At 38.9% G+C, this 22,221-nt stretch overlaps 1 protein-coding gene across 1 annotated transcript in view; it reads left to right on the plus strand.

The window, feature by feature from the left end:
• Nucleotides 1-607: 607 nt before the first annotated feature.
• The window catches only part of LOC127425323 (E3 ubiquitin-protein ligase znrf3-like), a 108,844-nt gene continuing 87,230 nt past the window's right edge, over nt 608-22,221 (plus strand). The window contains exon 1 of the mRNA XM_051671178.1: nt 608-1,102. Coding sequence (XP_051527138.1) covers nt 881-1,102 — 222 coding nt within the window. The 5' untranslated portion in view covers nt 608-880. The remainder of the gene's footprint in view (nt 1,103-22,221) is intronic.

Below are 22,221 nucleotides of genomic sequence, written 5' to 3' on the forward strand. Positions count from 1 at the left end.
AAAAGTCAGTGAAAGTGGAAAATAATATTAATATATAATATTTTTATGGCAGTTTTTTTGACGTGGATATTTTTGTACTCTAAAGTACTGAGTGTGAGGTTAAATCTGACACTGCACAAAAAATTATAATGCATCAAAATCAATGTTGTTGCTAATCATTGACACATCCCAGACTGTGAATAATAATAATAATAATAAACATTTTCCCCTTAGCATTTAGTATATGGAAAATAAATAAATTTTTGTGCTTTTTTCATAAAAAGAACAACAGTGGCATTATAAAAACAAACTGGCATTTAAAGGGTTAAAATCCTGAAAATTAATGAATATTGGGTAGTTATGATCAGGACTGATGTTGGTTAAAAAATTAACTCATTGAAAGTGGAAAATAATATTAATATATAATATTATTATGACAGTTTTTTGACGCGGACATTTTTATCCTCTAAGGACCTCTGAGTAACTTTTTTTATTGACGCACAAGGGTTAAGGAAGATCGGTGGGTGGAGTTAACCCTTTGTGAGAAAAAAAAAAAAAAAAAAAAAAAAAATTAAGGAATCACGTGTTCCCAGATCAAAGGAGATCCGCTTCGTAGAGAGAGCGCGAGCACCCAGCGAAGCATAAGCGAGCGCGCCAGCAATGCGATAGTCCGGGCTGCAATGGTGAAATAAGCCACGACACTCTTTTGTAGGACAAACTTTTGTTTTTAATGATTAGAATTCTAATTTCGCACCATTCATTGCGGTTTATTTTTGTTGTTGGTGGTTGTATTTTTTTTTCGCGAGGGAGCTCTCGCTCTCTCAAATCTGATTTCTGAATCGATACTTTTTTGAAGACGCTTGGTAATTATGTTCGGATCGGCGCTGATCCAACCGGCAAGATGATGGTTTCACCGAGGAGTCGGTTCGCTCGTGGTGCTGATTCGGTGGTCTTGGTGTTGTTTTGGGTCTTGGGAAGCGTCCTAGCCAAGGATACTGCCTTTGTGGAAGTTGTGCTTTTTGAGTCGAGCCCAAATGGTGATTATACCACTTACACGACAGGTTTGCAGGGACGCTTCTCCAAAGCCGGAGCCACTATCAGCGCCGAGGGCGAGATCGTGCAAGTACGTTACCTTCTCTACCTTCTCAATACAGTTAACCTGTATTGGGATTTTACGCTATGACTGTGTGTCTAACTTCATTTCTGTGGGGTTCATTCGGTCTCCGCAACTCTTTCCTTTTGAAGGGGGTGTGGGGTTGCACTTACTATGTGAGGATGGTACAAGCCCCAAGAACTATGCGGTCGCAAAATGGCCTCTTGTCTCGCAAAACCTCCGATGCCCAAACATGCAAACATACTTGCTGAAAGTTACTTTGATGCATAACGTGCACAAGTGGTTTTACGTTGTAATCATGCAACAGAGGATAAGAAGCAGAGGGTAAACTTTGTGTCACAAATGAGAGCTATGAGACATGTCAAGGGTCATACATATTAATAATTAGGCTACTTTACTAAAGATGACTGGTGTAAATCTTTTGTGCTTATTTAGTAATCAGACCATGCTCTTTAAAGTTTATTTTACTTAAGTATTTTTATGATTATGGAATGCCATAATGTGCATTGCAGAAGTTCATTAAGGCCGATGAGACATATGAATTGGCCCAAATAGCCACTCTGCTTGAATAATAACTCCACAGGGACATGTGACAGTAGGTCATTCAAGTGTTTAAGAAGCTCCACACCTCCATGTTTGATTTTGTTCTTCATACTGTACACAAACAGCTTGGTATTTTCTAAGGAGACTTTTGCCATGCTTCTAAAGATCATCCATCATCATGATTTGTTGAAGGTTTGTAATTCACCCCCCTCCTCTTGTGAAAACAGAACCGGCATCAGAGGCGGACATTATTGAATGCCATGCCAGAAGGAATAACCTGCCTCTCAAACACTTGCTTAGAGTTTAACACTTTTGGCAGATGTGAACACTATGTGAGTCTGGTTACTTGCCTGTAATAAGGGATGCAATGATCTCCTGTTGATCAAAGCAAATGCTTTATGCATGCATGCTGCATGTAGTAGGAAAGGAGATTGGCAGGAGCTTTAGTTTTCCCATAGTGAATGTAAATGCTTGACCTTTATGTCTATCCAAAAATGTATTTTGATTGAAATTGCTTGACTAAATATACTGAAATGCAGTGGAACAGAATATACTCTGGCTGATTAGCCATGCAGCAGTGAATTTTTGTTGTTGTTCTAAAGCTCATTTCTCACAGATTTCTACTATTTCTGTTCCTCCAAAATTTCTTTTACATTCCGCTCTGTGGTTTTAGTGAAGAAAAATGAAAAAATAATAGTCCTTTTTTGCATTTCAGGTCTGCCGTGCCTGTGTGTCCGTCCCACAACATTTGCTAGCATGTGTTTACGATTGTGTACTTAGTAGCCTAATGTTAGAATGTTCCCATGTATAGGATTAGTGAGTATCACATTCTTCAAAATGGCAAGTGGTGATCATAATTTTTCAGTGACGGCTGTGGAGATTGCCTTCTCTGTATGGGGGAGAAATGAGAGAGTTAGGCTAGTGGTTTCGATATTTAGGCTGGCCATATACATGCATTTAGCTTGGCCCATTTGGCTCTGCCTTTAAATCATACTGAGATCGGCGGACCTCAGCTTTACGTTGAGAAGACTTTGAGGTTTGCCATAGTTTCAAACATAGTTTAACATCGCTTTTGTCACAGAGGCCAAGTTAGTGTTTGTGATGGATTCCTGCAAACGCTGTAATCATCATGCTCTGGATGTTTTAGATCTTTTGCTTCACTGTTGTTTGTTCTCTCTCATTTCTGCACTGGGCCATGCATCATTCAGTATGTTTACATGCTCTTTAAATGTTTGATTTCAGTTGGACTAAAAACAATAATTGTAAATGCTTTAACAGTCCTAGGTAATGCTGTTGTAGCTCAGCTTCATTCAGCATATACAGTATACACGTTAATCGGACCACAATTGGCATTGGCCTTGTGCGCTCGCTGCAAAAGACGGAGATGATGTCCTTCCTTGATATATTTGATTATGCATTGTGTCATGTATACTTGGATAGACAGATGAAGACTGTAGCTCGATTATAACTGCACATGTAAGTGTACTGATTGGGTACATTCAGTAAGATTTACTTGAACTTCTCAGCAATGTTATAACTTGCAGTTTGTAGTATTTGGGAGATGTTTTTACATTTACAGACATTTTTATCTAAAGTGATCCGCATTAGGGCTGTACAATTAATCGAAATAAAATCGAAATCGCGATATTACCTCGTGCCATTATTAAAACGCAAAGTGCTGCGATTTAATTAAATAATAAATATTCTGCTCGCTTCAAAGTTTATTTGCGCTGCTCTGTCCAGTCTATATTAAGTTAGAGCATTATTACAGTGTTTTCTGAGTGGTTCTGTGCTCCACAACTTCATCTCATGCTTGGAGTAACAGAAGTGCTCAGAGTTTGGTTCCATTTGCTTACGTGCGCTAAACTGGTGCATCCTGCTATTATCATCTGCAGTAGCAGCATCTCAGTCTCCGCCACTCACAGGTATCATAATAATAATGCGGAATACAAGACGGAGTATAATTCGAACATCGTTATTAAATGATTGCTTGGCAAACAGCATTAACAGTAGCACCTGTAGAGACCAGAAACATGCACTCTTCCTCCATTCTCCTGTCATTTGTTTCCCTAACAAGAGAGTGTGTCGCCCTTATTACACTCCCAGAGGCAACAAGTGAAAGCGGAACTAATATTAACAACATCCAACAAAATTAAAAGGAAGGAACATATATATATATATATATAATAAATCTATTTTATGAAGTTACTATAATATAATGCATTGTTTAATAAAATATAATAAAATAATGACTAAAAATAATGAAATGAAATGGTGACAAACTAACCAAAACTTTCACTTTACGTTTAATTACACCAGTGGGTTATCAGTTCAACTTCAGTTTGACATTAAGCTTCTTTCTTTAGGACTGTCTTATATACAGTAGAACAGTGGTTCCCAAACTGGGTGCCAGGACTGGCTAGGGGGCCGCTAAATTTCTGCTCAGTTTAATATTTTAATAGCCACCTGTTAAAAGTACCGGCAGTACAGAGTACTGATTCAGTTCCATACCCGTGGGCTGTTTGTTTACAGCTGGCAACTTTTTGAACGTTCTCGTGCGAATGTGCACATGCTCTTTATAGAGCTGTTCAGCTTGTAGTCCAAAAACCCAGAAGAGAATTCACCATGGGTTCCCTCGGGATTTTCCTATGGGTTTTTATAATGGGGTTTTTGATTTTATGAGAACAATTAGGTCTGTGGTAAACATTACTTGATGATATGTGGACCTTTTATTCTACAACCTGAATTATACACTTTCATACATCAAATGTGAATTTTGAAGCTGTACTGAATTACATGCTTAAAAAAATAAAAATAAATGCACGCCGTCTTCAAAACTCACGTTTGAGGTATGAAAGTGAGTAATTTATGTTGTAGAACAAAACGTCCACATATCGTCAAATAATGTTTGCCACAGACCTTATTTTACACACAAGTTCAAAAACCCCATTATAAAAACCCATAGGAAAATCCAGAGGGAACCCTTGGAGAAGTAGACTTCCGGGTTCGCCTACAAATTGACGTCCTGTCTGGACAGCTCTATAGAGTGCTTTTTTCTCGTGCTGAACACAGCTGTGCGCGTGAACATTTAAATGTACTTCTTGACGTGATATGAATGTAAACACGGATGGTAATGAATTATGAGAGTGTTAACAGACGGGACAGTGGTAAAAGACGCTGGCTACCACCCCTGGAGTTCGCTAGTTCGAATCCCAGTGCGTGCTGAGTGACTCCAGCCAGGTCTCCTAAGCAACCAAACTGGCCCGGTTGCTAGGGAGGGTAGAGTCACATGGGGTAACCTCCTCGTGGTCGCTATAATGTGGTTCGTTCTCGGTGGGGCGCGTGGTGAGTTGAGCGCGGATGGCGTGAAGCCTCCACACGCGCTGTGTCTCCGTGGCAACTCGCTCAACAAGCCACGTGATAAGACGCATGGGCTGATTGTCTCAGACGCGGAGGCAACTGGGATTCATCCTCTGCCACCCGGATTGAGGCGAATCACTAAACGACCACGAGGGCTTAAAAAGCGCACTGGGAATTGGGCATTCCAAATTGGGTGGAAAAAGAAAAGAAAACAGACGGGACAAAAATCTGCGCTGTCTTAACGCGATATTAATGTAAGCCATTAATGTATTACGTGATGCAGACAGGACAAAAACCTTATATCTAAATAGCCGATCTGTGCGATGTGTAAATGCAGCCTAATAGACGTGCTTTAATAGGCCTATTAATCAAACAACAATAATGACAAGAAAAAGAGAAAAGCAGTCACTGTACTTGGCTGGATAACTTCAGAAGCTTAAAGCCCAATAAAGCCCAAAATTTAAGTTGTTTTATTTTTCACTGAATTACTTTTTTAATGTTTTCATATCACAAATTTTAAATTATTAATTGCTGCTGTTCCTAAAAACTTAAGCACTTTTTACTCTGTTCTCTATTTTATTACTCTGTTTTATTTTTAGCTTTTGAATAATTACTTACTTTATAATTAGAAAAAACACTTGAAGGTGACATTATTGTAATGTAATTTGTTAATATTTATATCAATATTAAACTTTTTAAATAAAGGAGTGTTTTCAATTGCATATTTGTTTATTTATTTATTTATTCAGTGGTTGGGATGCCCTGGAGAAAAAAAAAAAACACTATAAAGGGGTGTCGCAGTTTAAAAAAAAATTGGGAACCACTGCAGTGGAGAATAGTTTGTATAAGCCTACTTGTTTTTAAGGCATAGAGTAAAGAGTAAAATGGAATATTTGGTGTTTATTTAATTATTCAACCAACCAACTGTACTTTTGACAGCAAAAACTAGGCAACAACAATGGTATTACCAACAGTGAAATTCAGTTAGCAGTGACATTGAGCAGAAAGCTTACATATAACCAGTTTTGACAGAGCTGCTGGTAAAAAGTTAAATGATCAACATCGGAAAATTAGATTAAAATGAAAAGATGAAAATTATAGATGTTAAAATTCTGATAGGAGCATCCCTCATATTCAAGTTGACTGGGTTTCAAAAACAAATGATTTTGATTAGTGGGCTAAAACCCCATCACAAAATGGACAAAAACAGGTACGCAGTGGATGGGTACAATTTGAATGTGAAGAAGAATTGTTTCACTGTTTATATATTTATTTGTTTGTGGGTGAATTTAAAAAAGGTCTCAGTTCAGTTCTTTTTAAGAGGCTTAAGTGTGAAAACCCCCAGTAGCCTTTTGGTAGTTGAATGTGAAAAAATTACCTTTTTCTTTTTATTTGGTCTGTCATATTTGCAGTTCAAATCGCAACTCACAATATGACTTTTTATCCAAATCGTGCAGCCCTAATCTGCATTCCATTCAAGTTGTACATTTTATTGATATGTGTGTTCCAACCCATGACGTGCCATACTCTACCAATTGAGCTACTGGAACTTTTTGCCCTATTAGGGCTTCTTGAATTCTATTCAGTGTTCCCACAATACTGGAAAACCTGGATATATCAAGGAATTTTTCAGTTGTGCTTTCCAGCCCTGGAAAAGTCATGGAAATTGTTTATAGTGAATATATTTTTTTCTAGTTTTTCTCTGCTCTAAAGTATTTCGTTGGCTAAATATTGCTCTTTTGTGCACTGTAAAAAAACAACTAAAGTTACAGTAAAATAGTGGCAGCTGTGGTTTGCCAGTAATTTACTGTAAAAATACACACGTGACACTAAAATAATGCAATAAACATGAACTAAACTACATAAAATTGAACACAGAACACCCCAATGTACATAACTGATATTTAAAATAAGAAGAAACATAACTATCTGAATAAAATGAAATGTGATGGGCCATGCAGGGACTTCTGGGAATGCCCGATTATTGTTTTTCACTGTAATTTTAACAATAGTTTACCATAAAAACATGTATTCGTTTGGTAAACAAAATATAAATTTATACTCTTAATTAAACGGTTAAACTTATACTTCTTAAAAACAATAGTTTACCGTAAAATAAACGTGTTGTCTTGTTAAATATATTATGTTAAGGTGAATACCCGTTAACCAATTAACGCTTTTTTTAATGTAGCATTTTTGCATTCTTTTACAGTTAAAATTACAGAAACGTTTTACAGTGCGTGCCATAGTCATGTCTTTATTTGTCAGTGAATCATGTAAAAATCATGTAAAGTCATTGGTCAGAAATGGTGGGAACCCTGTTGTAAATGTGATTGAATAAGAAGGCTGTAAATTTGAATTGTGAGAGAGATTTTGTTATTTGATGCAAATATTTGTGTAACGGTTTCAGGATGGGCAAGGAGGTGGCGTGAACCGGCAGAACAGTCAACATAACTTTAATGACATAAAAGAACTGAACATAAAACACATAGACGCACACACACACAGCGGCCACGTGTGTCTCACTCTCTCTCTCTCAAACTGGTGCCCCCGGCTCGTCTTTATCCCTCTCCCGGCTGATTAGGTGACTCAGCGCCAGCCATACACCTTCACGGACCGGCCACGCCCTCCTTCTCGTCACACTCCTCCACCGCCCGATTCAGGCCGGGGAAACCTCCGGCATGACATACTCTCCTCCCTTCCTGGCGGGGAGGTGTTGCCCTACCGGCTGCCCTTCTGCCGGCAGGCCTTCACCACCTCTCTGGAGCCCTGGGAGAGACAAGGGGAGGGAGAGGGGAGAGAGAGAGAGAGAGAGAGAGAGAGAGAAAAATTTGCTCGCTGGTCCCCAGACACGCCGTTGCCTGGTCCTCAGCCACTCCTCCGCCCTCTGGCAGACGACAGCGAGTCCTCCGACCCCTGGCGGACGGAACGGCTCCTCTTCCTGGCGGATGGCAGCGGTGAGGACTCCACCTCAGCGCATCCCTCCTCCCTCCCGGGTTTCGGCACCAGTGTAACGGGTTCAGGATGGGCAAGGAGAAGGCGGGAACTGGCAGAACAGTCAACATAACTTTAATGTCATAAAAGAAGTGAAACTATAACATAGAACACATAGACGCGCACACACAGCGGCCGCATGTGTCTCTCTCTCTCACGACCCGGCCACGCCCTCCTCCTCATCATAAATTGTTTGACCATTATGAATGGAACAATGATAAGCAATTGTTTTGTTTGAATGTTCACAATTAGGCTATTTATACTATCTTCTGTGATGTGTTTGTGGTTTTCAGATTGAAGAAGGTTGGGATTTGGGTGTTGACAATCAAATTATGTCTAATTGTCATGGTGCCTTAAGTGATTTTCACTAGATGAGGTTTTGTACTGAATGGACATGGGAAAATGTACTACACCATACTATGCCCTGGTACATCCATGTCTGTTTTCTCTGGAGTGAAAAGGAGAGCCTAGAGTGCCATGAGGTCCAAAGCAAACAAATTAAATTAATTTGCCACATACTCTACCTTAAGGGGGAGGAAGCAAAGTGGCTTTTCTTGGCTAATACACAAAACAAATGTTCCCCTTGGCGAGAGACTTGATTGACTCAATTTTGTCTCATAATAGCATGAAATCAGTGTCTCTTTAAATAATTGTTACTTACTGTAGTTGCGGCTTTTCGTTTGGAAATGCCTCACTGATGGTGTTTTAAATATAGCGTTTTGTTGCTACTGCATTGTTTCCAGTAGAGACTCCAGACTTGCACTTTTTTTGCTTTTCTAGCTCATTTATGTATCACAAGAATTAAAGCTCATAGACTGTTTACTTAATATTTGTTGTTGAAGGCTGAAAGGTCGCGCTAGGTTAGAACATTTAGGCTGATATGCCACTTGTGCCAATGAATGGACAAAGCTGTTTTTAGCACTCGTGTAGAGCTGATTTGGCAGTTATCATAACTAGACTAATATACTGAGGCCTGACTTATTACTACATTTAACTCTTGGAATATAGTGCACAAATGTATTGACTAGGGGTGTAAAAAAATAACATTTGTTAGTATCGTACGATACGATGCTCACGATTTGAAAAATAAGTTATATTTTGGTCTGTTCTTACTTTAAACCAACTTGATCGCTTCAGAAGGCATTGATTAAATCACTGTAGTCGTATGGATTATTTTTATGCTGACTTTATCTCCTTTTTGGTGCTTCAAAGGCCTGGCCACCATTCACTTGCATTGTATGGACCTACAGAGTGGAGATATTCTTCTAAAAATCTTCATTGTGTCCTGCAGAAGAAAGGAAGACATACACATCTTCGATGGCATGATGTTGAGTAAATGAACTATCCCTTTAAGGTTGACAGTTGGTATATATTGTACCCACTTCCATTTCTCAGGGAGATAATGAGCATCTTTCACACCAACTGCACTCTGTCTGGCACTAGACTTGTTTAGATTTATCTCGACCAGCATCAACTAAGAGCATCATTGTGTGTTTGTGTGAGTTCATGGTCGTTACCACTAAAAGTCCCTTATATAAACAGACGTGATATTAAATGATCTGTGTAAACTATGGCGGTACAGGTGATGACATGTTGTCATGGTGGCTTTAGAATGATGTTGTCTCCGCATTCTTTTAGGCAGTACTCCATTGTCTTCAGATGACTGTCCTAAAATACCTATGATGGATGACTTGCCTTATCAGTCCACCATCTTCACTTGAACTTCAGCGCTTCAGTCTGGTGATTTACGTCATTGTTGTCATTAAGATTGGATGTGGGAAAGTACGATTGTACTTCCTTCATTAAAGGGATAGATGACAAATTTTCATTTTGTCATTTACTCAGCCTCATGTTGTTTCAAACCCATATGACTCTTTCTTCCATGGAACTTAATTTAACAAGATGTTTGACAGAATGTTAGTCTCAGTCACAAGTTACTTTCCTTTATTTTTTCTTTTATTTTTTTTTCTTTCTTCCATACAGTATTAGTGAATGAGTCTAACATTGATGATATAAATTTTATTTTGTCCTGAAATACTTCCAAGAAGATGCACACCTGTATGTCGCAACTGAGGAACATTGGAGTAAAAGAGAAATATGTTGGCTATTTAAATCGACCCTGTCCTGCATGTTGTTTGAGTCGGAACTATTTTTCTTTGTGATACGAGTTAATGCTCAGTGCCCACTGTTAGGGCTGGGTATTGATAAAGATTTTCCGATTTGATTCAGATCCTATTCGCAAGCTCTCAGTTCCATTTAGAAACTATTTGATTTCGATTTTGATTCGTATTTCAGTTATGACTTCGATTTAACCTAGATTATACATGAAAACTTTCTAACTTGGTACACCAGGAAAATATGAATTTAAAAAAGTAACAAACAATGCAGTTCAGGACAAAATTTATAATACAAAAACATGACATTTAACAACAGTCTCCCTGGGGGCTACTTTTCCCAGTTCAGATGGAATGATTTTTAAAGTACGTAGCCTACATTTTGGCCTTCATTCACTTGCTTTCCAGCAAAGCGTGATGCAGTCATGTGCTGACTTGCATTTATGCTGTTGTTCTTGGCAGATAACTTCAACAAAAAGGCAGTTCACCCAAAAATGAAATTTCTGTTATCAGAACTCACCCTCAAGACCATATGAATTTCTCTCTTCTGAGGAATGCAAAAGGAGATTTTACGCAGAATGTCATTCACCATTCGCTGTCACTGCATCTTTTTTTCGTTCAATGAAAGTCAATCGTGACCGAAGCTAACCTTCTACCTAACATCTCCTTTTGAGTTCCAAGGAAGAAAGAAATTCATACAGGTTTGCAACAACATGAGGGTAATGATGACAGAATACTTCTTTTTGGGTGAACTATCACTTTAAGTGTTCAAGTCAGTGCTCACCAGTTACATTTAAAATTGGCCGTTTAGTGTTGACAAAATAGTGTTGATGTTATTATGCGTTGTAAATGCAATGCAGTGTTAAGAGATGAACCTTGCTGCATAATAAGTATATTGAAAACAGATCATATGTACATAAAAAAAAAAAAAAAATATATATATATATATATATATATATATAATGTACATATGATCTGTTTTCAATATAATATATAAAACTGACTGATTCACATGGCAGAGAAAATACCTGCATACGCCAGATGGAAGAGCTGGAGATGAGAGATGTACAGTGTGAAGGATCTTAGTTCGTGGGCAATGGAGAAGTCAGGAGACAGCGAACAGTTGAGGTTAGTATTTATTTCCTCCACACACAAACAGGTCAAACAGAAACAACCGCTCTCAGTGGCCAACTCAAATAAGGCTCGTGGAGCTATAAGTTGCAGTCTTTTTCTATCTCTGCCAGTCCTTCAGATATTAGTCCCTTGCCACACTCTCTCCCACTCTGACGCTCTGGTGTGCCTTATCAGGTCTCCCTCCGCCATCACTATAATGAGAGACAGGTGTTAGAGTAATTACAGCCCAGGTGACGAGCCTTTACCGCTTTCCCTCTCCCGCAGACAAACACATGACCACGCCCCCCCATGCCACACACAGTAACAGGTGTTTAAGCGCTTCCTTCTTGCAGCTGTGCAGTTTAGCTTTACACAAAGCATTTTTGCTATTTCTGCCTTTCTTATCAGAGGTGCTGTAATATGTGGGAGCACCACGATGTCACAAGATAAAACTAGATCGCCCCAACGTGGCATGCTTGCGATATACAAGCCTTATTGATTATAAACAGAAGCGATAGTTTTACTGCATCGTTCACTTACAGAGATGCGGTATAACGCCATTTGCATGTCAAATTAACAAGATTATGAAGGTTTATACATCTGTTACATCTTAAATTCAGTAAATATTCACTTCCTCACTGTGCGCGCTCACACTGAACTCAAGTGTTCAATGAACTGCTGCACGAGAGCGAGGGAGAGAGGGATGCAGTAGAGCGAATTTACCCATGCAGATTCTGGAATTGCTGTTTGATTCAAAGACAAGATCATTGATTTGTTCACCCGAATGGACTGCTAAATGTTAAAATGAATAAAAGTGTGCTGGAATTCCCCACATTATGAACGTGGAACATGCGGAAATGATAAAAATGGGGTGCAATAACCACAATCCTGCGTCGAATTTCAGGCCCTGAATCTGTATTTTTTCCCCCAGCTCTACCCACTGTATTGTATGGAATCATGCTATTTTTTGGAATAGCATACTAGCATACTTAAATATTGCTTATGTATACAGTATATGTATTATATACTACTATTACTATTGCTGAAAAATATGTAGCCTAGTATGTGCACAGTATGCAAATATTCTTCTTAGAATACCTGGATGCAGAGGCGCAAAAAACATATGCAATGTATGCAATGCATAGGGGCACCATATAAAGGGGGGCGCCAGCATCTACTAAAGGGGGTGCAATCCCCCCCCACACTCAGTAGGCAAGTAGCAAGCTAATATTCCATTCTGAACATAGACATCCTTTTCTTTTTTTCATACTGCAAGTTATCGTTTCCTTTGTTTCAAATGCTTAGCACATCTGACTTAGATTTTTTTCATCAAGATTTCAAGAGCGGCACTGAACCATGAAAGTGACCATACATCATGGCTTCAGTACAGAGAAAAATCAGATTTCTCGTTTCAAGGTCCTGAGAACAGAGGACTGGAAGATTGTTCTTGACCCAGCTCATCACTTTTAAGCATAAACATGCCAGTTATTTGTATTATTATGGCCTCAGTGAGTGATTTATTTATTATTTTTATTTTTTTCTGATTTGCTTAATAGACCATGAAGTGACTTTCCCTATTTCCTGTGTAAGAATTGAAGGCCTGACTTGTAGCTGCGTAAACTGTAATTTGGGAAAATTATTTTTTTTCGTTTTATCTTAGGAACTCCAAAGTCAGCCCATGATGATTGAATCAGAGTGGGTCCTCAAAGATTTCTATAGTTGTGCGCTTAAATTAGGACTATAATTTGAGCTTGGTTTGCCCTACAGATTCAGCACGCTTTCCCCACAGACTGAAACCATGGGAGTCCAAGAAAGGGCCTCCACGAGACCTTGGGTACAAGAAAACACTGTGCCCCTCCCTGTCCACAGCAACAGTAGCAATATTCAACAACCATGGGTTTAAAAGGTTAAAAGTGCTTCATGACTACTTTTCCATTTATTGGTTTTGTGGTGGCAGCTGTATTTTAAGACCTATCTACTCAAACCGCTAACCCGTCGGCCTTTCATTGCATTGCCAAAGTAATTTGAGGCTGTTTTTTCCTTCCTCTGTTGGAGTAGAAAAGATTAAACTTTTTTTGTCTCTCATTTTCTTCATTCACCGCTGTCTTCCTCACTCTGATGCACTTGAAAATATTTAGTTTGTTTTCTTAAGGGACAAATAGTTTAGGCATAAATAAATAGTAGGAATATTCATACAATAGGAACGTGCTGCTGGCTCTATTTTGCCCAGCGCACAAAAGAATGGTCTACATTCGCATTCTCTTATTGTGTTCTTTGAAGAGACTTTGCAATTCTTGGTTCCAGCAAAGGCATGAGTGATCACTCTCTCCTCGAACCCCAATTGATCTGCCCATCAAAGCTTATTCACAAGGACTTGATGTTCACTTGAAGGCAAGCGCAATCCTGATGATGACTGACAACACAGATTGATAAGTTCATCATCACAGCTCACCATTTCAGTTGCTATGGTTACATCTTAAGAAACTCGGTTCCAAGTACCTGCTTGCACAAAATAATTATTGTGATATTTCCAAGTATCACAATATTTTACCTTACAATACTGTATTGATACTCTTAACTCCATGAATTAATTTTTTTTGTTTAATTTTTAAAATTAATATTTTTGCTGATGATGATGCGGCTTCACAATTGCTGTAGCAAAGCAGATAGCCACAGTCTGTGGAGAATAAGAGTTTGATATTTTAATGTGCATTGCACATTAATTATGCATTGCAACTATGGTTGCATAGTTCTTTCAATTAGTCAACCACCCACTTAGACTTTGTGAAGCATTTAATGTTACTTGAATTGGTGCTATTTCAGTGCATTGCTATATTTACAGTGCATCCGGAAAGTATTCACAGTACTTCCTCAAAATTCTACAAACAATATCCCATAATGGCAATGTGAAAGAAGTTTGTTTGAAATCTTTGCAAATTTATTAAAAATAAAAAAATGAAAAACAATCACATGTACATAGTATTGAGCAAAGGCTGTGAATACTTATGTTGAAGCACCTTTGGCACCAATTACAGCCTCAAGTCTTTTTGAGTATGATGCTACAAGCTTGGCACACCTATTTTTGGGCAGTTTCTCCCATTCTTCTTTGCAGAACCTCTCAAGCTCCATCAGGTTGGATGGGGAGCATCGTGCACAGCCATTTTCAGATCTCTCCAGAGATGTCCAATCGGGTTCAAGTCTGGGCTCTGGCTGGGCCACTCAAGGACATTCACAGAGTTGTCCCGGAGCCACTCCTTTGTTATCTTGGCTGTGTGCTTAGGGTTGTTGTCCTGTTGGAAGATGAACCTTTGCCCCAGTCTGAGGTCCAGAGTGCTCTGGAGCAGGTTTTCATCAAAGATGTCACTGTACATTGCTGCATTCATCTTTCCCTCGATCCTGACTAGTCTCCCGGTTCCTGCCACTGAAAAACATCCCCACAGCATGATGCTGCCACCACCATGCTTCACTGTAGGGATGGTATTGGCCAGGTGATGAGCGGTGCCTGGTTTCCTCCAGACATGACGTTTGCCATTCAGGCCAAAGAGTTCAATCTTTGTTTCTCATGGTCTGAGAGTCATTCAGGTGCCTTTTGGCAAACTCCAGGCAGGCTGTCATGTGCCTTTTACTGAGGAGTGGCTTCCGTCTGGCCACTCTACCATACAGGCCTGATTGGTGGAGTGCTGCAGAGATGGTTGTTCTTCTGGAAGGTTCTCCTCTCTCCACAGAGAAATGCTGGAGCTCTGTCAGAGTGACCATCGGGTTCTTGGTCACCTCCCTGACTAAGGCCCTTCTCCTCTGATTGCTCAGTTTGGCCAGGCAGCCAGCTCTAGGAAGAGTCCTGGTGGCTGCAGAAATTTTTCTGTACCCTTCCCCAGATCTGTGCCTCAATACAATCCTGTCTCAGAGGTCTACAGACAATTTCTTGGACTTCATGGCTTGGTTTGTGCTCTGACATGCACTGTTAACTGTGGGACCTTATATAGACAGGTGTGTGCCTTTCCAAATCATGTCCAATCAACTGAGTTTACCACAGGTGGACTCCAATCAAGTTGTAGAAACACCTCAAGGATGATCAGTGGAAACAGGATGCACCTGAGCTCAATTTTGAGTGTCATGGCAAAGGCTGTGAATACTTATGTACATGTGATTTTTTTTTTTTTCGTTTTTTATTTTTAATAAATTTGCAAAGATTTCAAACAAACTTCTTTCATGTTGTCATTATGGGGTATTGTTTGTAGAATTTTGAGGAAAATAATGAATTTAATCCATTTTGGAAAAAGGCTGTAACATAACAAAATGTGGAAAAAGTGAAGCGCTGTGAATACTTTCCGGATGCACTGTATACTGTGGAAGGCTTTGTTTCGAAAATGTTAATAAAGCATTATTGTTACATATTGTTTTGTTTTGTTTCCTTAATAGGAATTAAGTGCATTTTGACAGGACAATAAGTGTATATATAGAGTGATATTTCAGCACTATTTAAAATCTGCGATTAATCACAATTAACAATGAAAAATTATTTGATTAATCGTGATTAAAAATTTTCATCAACTGACAGCACTATATAAAATCATATTATTTTTAAAGGGATAATTTTAGCAAACATGGAGTCTTTTTTGTTTAAATTTCCATGATGGAAACCCATTTTGCGTTGACCGGGGAAATTCTCTTGTGAGTGACTTGCAGTGGGACGAGCATTTCTCTGCATCTTCCGAGCAGACTCTTGATTGTCAGACTGCCACACAACATAAAATACAGTGTTTAAAAAATATTTATTTTCAGTTCATTTTGTTGTACTATGGCTTAATTCTATTGTGTTGTTTCTTAAATCCGTTGTGTAACTTATTGTCATTGTGGCTTATTTCCATAGTGTTTTTGGCTTTTAGTTGTTTTGCTAATTTGGTTTTGTTGTGCACCCGTGGGAAACCGTACCAAAGTCCAGTGAAGATGCATGAGAAACAAGTTAGTAAAAGATCGCAATACACTAAACAGAATCGGCAAATGATTGTATTGCAACATAAATAACAATATGATATATTGTCCCTAGGTCCCTGATTCCCACTCTAGAGTACGGACTACTTTGAAGAGCCCAGTCCAATAAATAAGCTGTTATTGATGTCAAAATAAAAGACTGACACAATCGTATGGCTGATATGCATCTATTCACTTAATTTAGTCTCTCCCTCTCTGACAAACAGCAGTGGGGGCAGAGGGTTATGAAATGACAATGCTCCGGTCTCACACAGGGGCTCAGGCATTCTTTGTTGTCATTCAGGAATGTGCTGACGAATGGCTGAAGTTCGAATTGCAGGCCCATTGTTTCTTTCAATCTCTCTCCTTTCAGTCTTTACCCTCAGTCAGTGTCTGACTGTCTCGCTCTGTATGTGGTGTCCTTGTGCTTATCGTTGTCTGTCACGCTGTTAGACACTCTGTCGTTCCCTGTCTCTGAATGGCACTAGCCTTCCTTCCTCCTCTGTCTCTCTTGCTCTCTTAGCACTTGCTCATATGTGTCCTTTCCCTCTGTGCTCATCAGGGCCATTATGCCCTTTGTAGTGGAGGTCTCTCAGAAAAGGAATCAAGTTATTGTCAGATCCAAGTGTCAAGTCTTAAGGCCCCAGTATACTCACGACTAAGTTCTTCGCTCAGAGTCAGAAAGAAGTGCGAAGCAGTCGGGCAACGGTATACTGTTTGCGAACATTCAGACACTGACTACGCCCCTGGGGGAGGTGTTTAGAGGAGCATTTAAATATGAGGACATACAAGACAACATGCAAAACTAGCACCGAAATGAAAATTCTTGTCTGAAACCGAAAATTGTGGACACACTGGACCGAAACTGAAAATAATTATTTTAAATTAGACTTTGGAATAATTTAACTAATTCTACATGTTGTTGTTATTATTAGGGATGCACCAAAACCACTTTTTCTATAACTACACACTTCAGTATAAAATAGAGTAGACAGAGAAGAATTAATGTGTAGCCTAGTAAGAAAACCTTTATTACAAACTACTCTTCTGGAAAATGCGGCAGCAAATTTAACAGTAAATTCCAGTAAAAATATACAGTGAACATGAAGCCAGTTCTGTTGGCACATTGTTTTTCCACACATTGTTTGTGGACTGGATTCTTTAGTGGATCTCTTATGTTCATTTTAGTTGTGATAGGATTATCACATTATTATTGTAATTTAATAATAATAATAATGATGATGATAAAAATAATAATAATAAAGTTATATTATACAATAATAACAATTCTGTTTTTTTATTTTTGCAGGATATTCCTGGAAGAACTTTTAGCTGCGCTAAAAACAGTAGCTTCACTAGCCGTTTGTGTGTGTGCTGCTGCTATGAGTGTCAACAACAGAATAATGCCCATTCACATAAGCGATCTGCGCATGCAGATGATATATTTACTCATTAATTAATAATATTATATGAATCCTTTGCGATTCACAACATTTGTATGGCTTCCAGGGACTTTGACCATAACACCCGAGTCAGATGGACTACTTTAATGGTGCTTTTATGCTTCTTTAATGTCATATTGGAGCTTGACAGTAACAGCTATGACACACAATAGCACACACATCAGGGCACTGGAAAATGCTCTTTATTAATGCTCTAATGACCAAGAGAGCGAACACTTCACTTCTGGGGATGTGGACTTTAATGTTCAACATAAGCAATGCTTTTTCTCCATATGAGTGTTTCTGTTACCGGATTTTAAATTAACAGATTCTTTTCAAATATTCTGCCAAGATTTTGGCCTTTTCTCTTTTGGCCGAAAACCGGAAATAACATTTTCGTCCAAAAATATTCGGCAGCCAAAATTTCAGTGCATTCTTATACAAAACCTTAAGTAATGTGACATTGAAATGTGTTATCAATGACTTCATGCCTCATTCTATGAGTAGAGTTCACATGAGATCAGAAAAAGAAGTTTTAACCACTCGATGATTTAAAGTAATATATATGCAGAAGATAATGTGTAATTTGGCATGTTTACATTCTGCATATGTGGCCATTAGTATGCCAGGGACTTGCCGGTATTGCACACATTTTTAATCATTCCCACAAGTTACAAGCTTATAACGTGGGAAATTCCAGCACACGTTTTTTTTCATGTTAACATGTACAGTAATTTAGAAACCACAAAGATGTACAAATCATATCAATAATTTTGTCTTTTCTATCGTAATATTAGAATAAGCGCAAGTAATCAGTGCTACTGGGTGTCTCTCTCTCTCTCTCCCTCTCATGTACATTTGACATGCACATGATGTTATACAGAGTCTCTACAAGCGAGCGACGTGATTAAACTATTGCTTCTGTTTATAAACAGGCACATGACAATGCTTAATGTCGAGCCCTGCTATATAGTTTAAAAATCATTCCATCTGAATAAAACTAGAGGTAAAAATTTAGAAATGTAGCTATTATTAGTTGATGTTGATTTTATTGATAACAGCCTACAGTATCTCATTATTCAAATTGGATTAATAGAATCAATTGAAGTATGTAACATCAAAGGATTACACAGAGTCATTTTATAAGGTTAGGGGGAAAAAAGCCCTTAGAAAGCCACTTAATAGTAAATTTCATTTCAGACCCTGGTCTCTATAATATTAGTATTTACCAAGTCATGGAGTTGTAACCCTACATCTCTGCTTATCATTTGTGGTAAAAAAAAAAAAAAAGTATACCGCAGTACACACCATCAGAGAATTACATACAGTGCATCTGGAAAGTATTCACAGCGCTTCACTTTTTCTACATTTTGTTATGTTACAGTCTTATTCCAAAATGGATTAAATTCATTATTTCCCTCAAAATTCTACAAACAAAACCCCATAATGACAACATGAAAGAAATTTGTTTGAAATCTTTGCAAATTTATAAAAAAAAAAAAAAGAAAAAAAAAAAAGAATCACATGTACATAAGTATTCACAGCCTTTGCTCAATACTTATGTTGAAGCACCTTTGGCACCAATTACAGCCTTAAGTCTTTTTGAGTATGATGCTACAAGTTTGGCACACCTATTTTTGGGCAGTTTCTCCCATTCTTCTTTGCAGGACCTCTCAAGCTCCATCAGGTTGGATGGGGAGCGTCGGTGCACAGCCATTTTCAGATCTCTCCATGTTCAATCGGGTTCAGGTCTGGGCTCTGGCTGGGCCACTCAAGGACATTCATAGAGTTGTCCCGGAGCCTCTCCTTTGTTATCTTGGCTGTGTGCTTAGGGTCATAGTCCTGTTGGAAGATGAACCTTCACCCCAGTCTGAGGTCCAGAGTGCTCTGGAGCAGGTTTTCATCAAGGATGTCACTGTACATTGCTGCATTCATCTTTCCCTCGATCCTGACTAGTCTCCCAGTTCCTGCCGCTGAAAAACATCCCCACAGCATGATGCTGCCACCACCATGCTTCACTGTAGGGATGGTATTGGCCAGGTGATTAGCGGTGCCTGGTTTCCTCCAAACATGATGCTTGCCATTCAGGCCAAAGAGTTCAATCTTTGTTTCATCAGACCAGAGAATTTTGTTTCTCATGGTCTGAGAGTCCTTCAGGTGCCTTTTGGCAAACTCCAGGCAGGCTGTCATGTGCCTTTTACTGAGGAGTGGCTTCCGTCTGGCCACTCTACCATACAGGCCTGATTGGTGGAGTGCTGCAGAGATGGTTGTTCTTCTGGAAGGTTCTCCTCTCTCCACAGAGAAATGCTGGAGCTCTGTCAGAGTGACCATCGGGTTCTTGGTCACCTCCCTGACTAAGGCCCTTCTCCCCCGATCGCTCAGTTTGGCCGGGCGGCCAGCTCTAGGAAGAGTCCTGGTGGTTCCAAACTACTTCCATTTACGGATGATGGAGGCCACTGTGCTCATTGGGACCTTCAATGCTGCAGAAATTTTTCTGTACCCTTCCCCAGATCTGTGCCTTGATACAATCCTGTCTCGGAGGTCTACAGACAATTCCTTGGACTTCATGGCTTGGTTTGTGCTCTGACATGCACTGTTAACTGTGGGACCTTATATAGACAGGTGTGTGCCTTTCCAAATCATGTCCAATCAACTGAATTTACCACAGGTGGACTCCAATCAAGTTGTAGAAAAATCTCAAGGATGATCAGTGGAAACAAGATGCACCTGAGCTAAATTTTAATTTTTTCATTTGTATAAATTTGCAAAGATTTCAAACAAACTTCTTTCATGTTGTCATTATGGGGTATTGTTTGTAGAATTTTGAGGGAAATAATGAATTTAATCCATTTTGGAATAAGAATAAGGCTGTAATATAACAAAATGTGGAAAAAGTGAAGCGCTGTGAATACTTTCCGGATGCACTTTAAGATGTAAGATTTACCCAGGAATATTACACCTTGTTTATAACAAGTGCTGATCTCTACCTTTGCCTGTTCTGTTTTCATAACCTTAGTACATTACAAAGTTAAAAAGTATTTACAAACTTTCAAAATTCATAGTATTATGTATTGTATACTGTACCTGGAAAGAGCCTAAAGAAAAACCCACCTGATTTAGGGAAGTTCAGACCTGGGGCCAGATTCACCAAACATTAAGAATAAAATTCTTTTTAAGTACTATATTTTTTTCTTATTTTCTAACTTAAAGTTAAGAATATTTAACATTCCTGAAAAGACGGTTATTTTCTTATCTCTTATAATATATTGCGCTTTAGAACATTTAACTTTGTTCTTGAATTTACGTGAATCCTGCCCCAGTTCTGCTCTGAACTGCGAATGCTAAACAAGTTGTCTCATGAAGGTACTGAATTGCATCTCTACATGCTATATTAACACATCTTCCTCTTATTTTCCACCGGTGATGGATCGTCAGTTGTTTTTGCTCCTTTGTTCACTGCAAATGGCTTCTGGATAATTGGTCCCATGTTGTCTCCCATGGTTACCAGGTGTTCATTTTGTTATAGACAAATAGATACATCTCATATGAGGCAGTGCTTCTCCGTGCCTTACGAAATAGACCACAATGCCTGACTGTCTCTTGTGAGCCAGTGAGGTACTTGCTCGTCCCTTCGGTTTAGTGGCTTCCAGTTTTGAAAGATTAGGTTGTCCAGTTCAAGCGGTAGAGTTGTCTTTTTGTTTAATGATCTGGTGTTACCCAACTAGTCTGTCCTGGATAGAGGAAGTAGATTTATCTCTACTGGAATTCCAGGATTCCCCTTAAAGAATTTATTTTTTTGGTGAGAAACCTAGATTTGTCACTTAATTTGAACAGACTCTTTGGAGGTATAAATTGCAGTTGAACAGCCTTTTATTGTATTGGCAATTTTCGACAACGCTACCCTTAATATTGAAAAGCAGGGGGGTATTTCACAAACCGTTATTGTCTGAATAGGGATGCACCGATACCACTTTCTCGTCTGATCTGATTCCAATACTTGAACTCCCGGTATTAGCCGATACCGATCCTGTTCCCCTGTTTTTTTTCTTTATCAGTTTAGACCAGGGGTCTGCAACCTTTTTGACATGGAGTGCCATTTTTTTTATTTTCCTGGTCAATGGCTGTGCCGACACAAAAAGAGTTAACAGTTAATGTCACAAATTTGCTTAAGTTTTTCGCACCTGCATTCCAGTCTACATCTTGATGTAATCCTTCCTCATGATCACACATCGTGTTTTCATCAGCTGAATGGGAGGCTAAAGACTAATAAAGTGTGATGAGACTCGCGCTGCACATGCAAGCCATTCGCACATCACAAGCCGATCAACTATTTAGCCCTTTTCGGTGAAAAGGGCTAAATACTTCCTAAAAGTTTATTTCCAGATTTAATTTACATATAACCAAATAGGACCGAATAATAAAGCCAATAAGTGCCCAGCATAGATGTGAACTCTTTCAATACTGTTTAAAAACATCCTGATACCTCAAGAAGTTGGTTAAGAAAATGCCAAGAGTACATTTCTGCAAATTCTAGGCAAAGGGTGGCTTCTTTGAAGATGCTAATATAAGGGTGGCAAACTAATCACCTTTC

Source organism: Myxocyprinus asiaticus, chromosome 3 (genome assembly GCF_019703515.2).
Source record: "Myxocyprinus asiaticus isolate MX2 ecotype Aquarium Trade chromosome 3, UBuf_Myxa_2, whole genome shotgun sequence".
Taxonomy (NCBI): Eukaryota; Metazoa; Chordata; class Actinopteri; order Cypriniformes; family Catostomidae; genus Myxocyprinus; species Myxocyprinus asiaticus.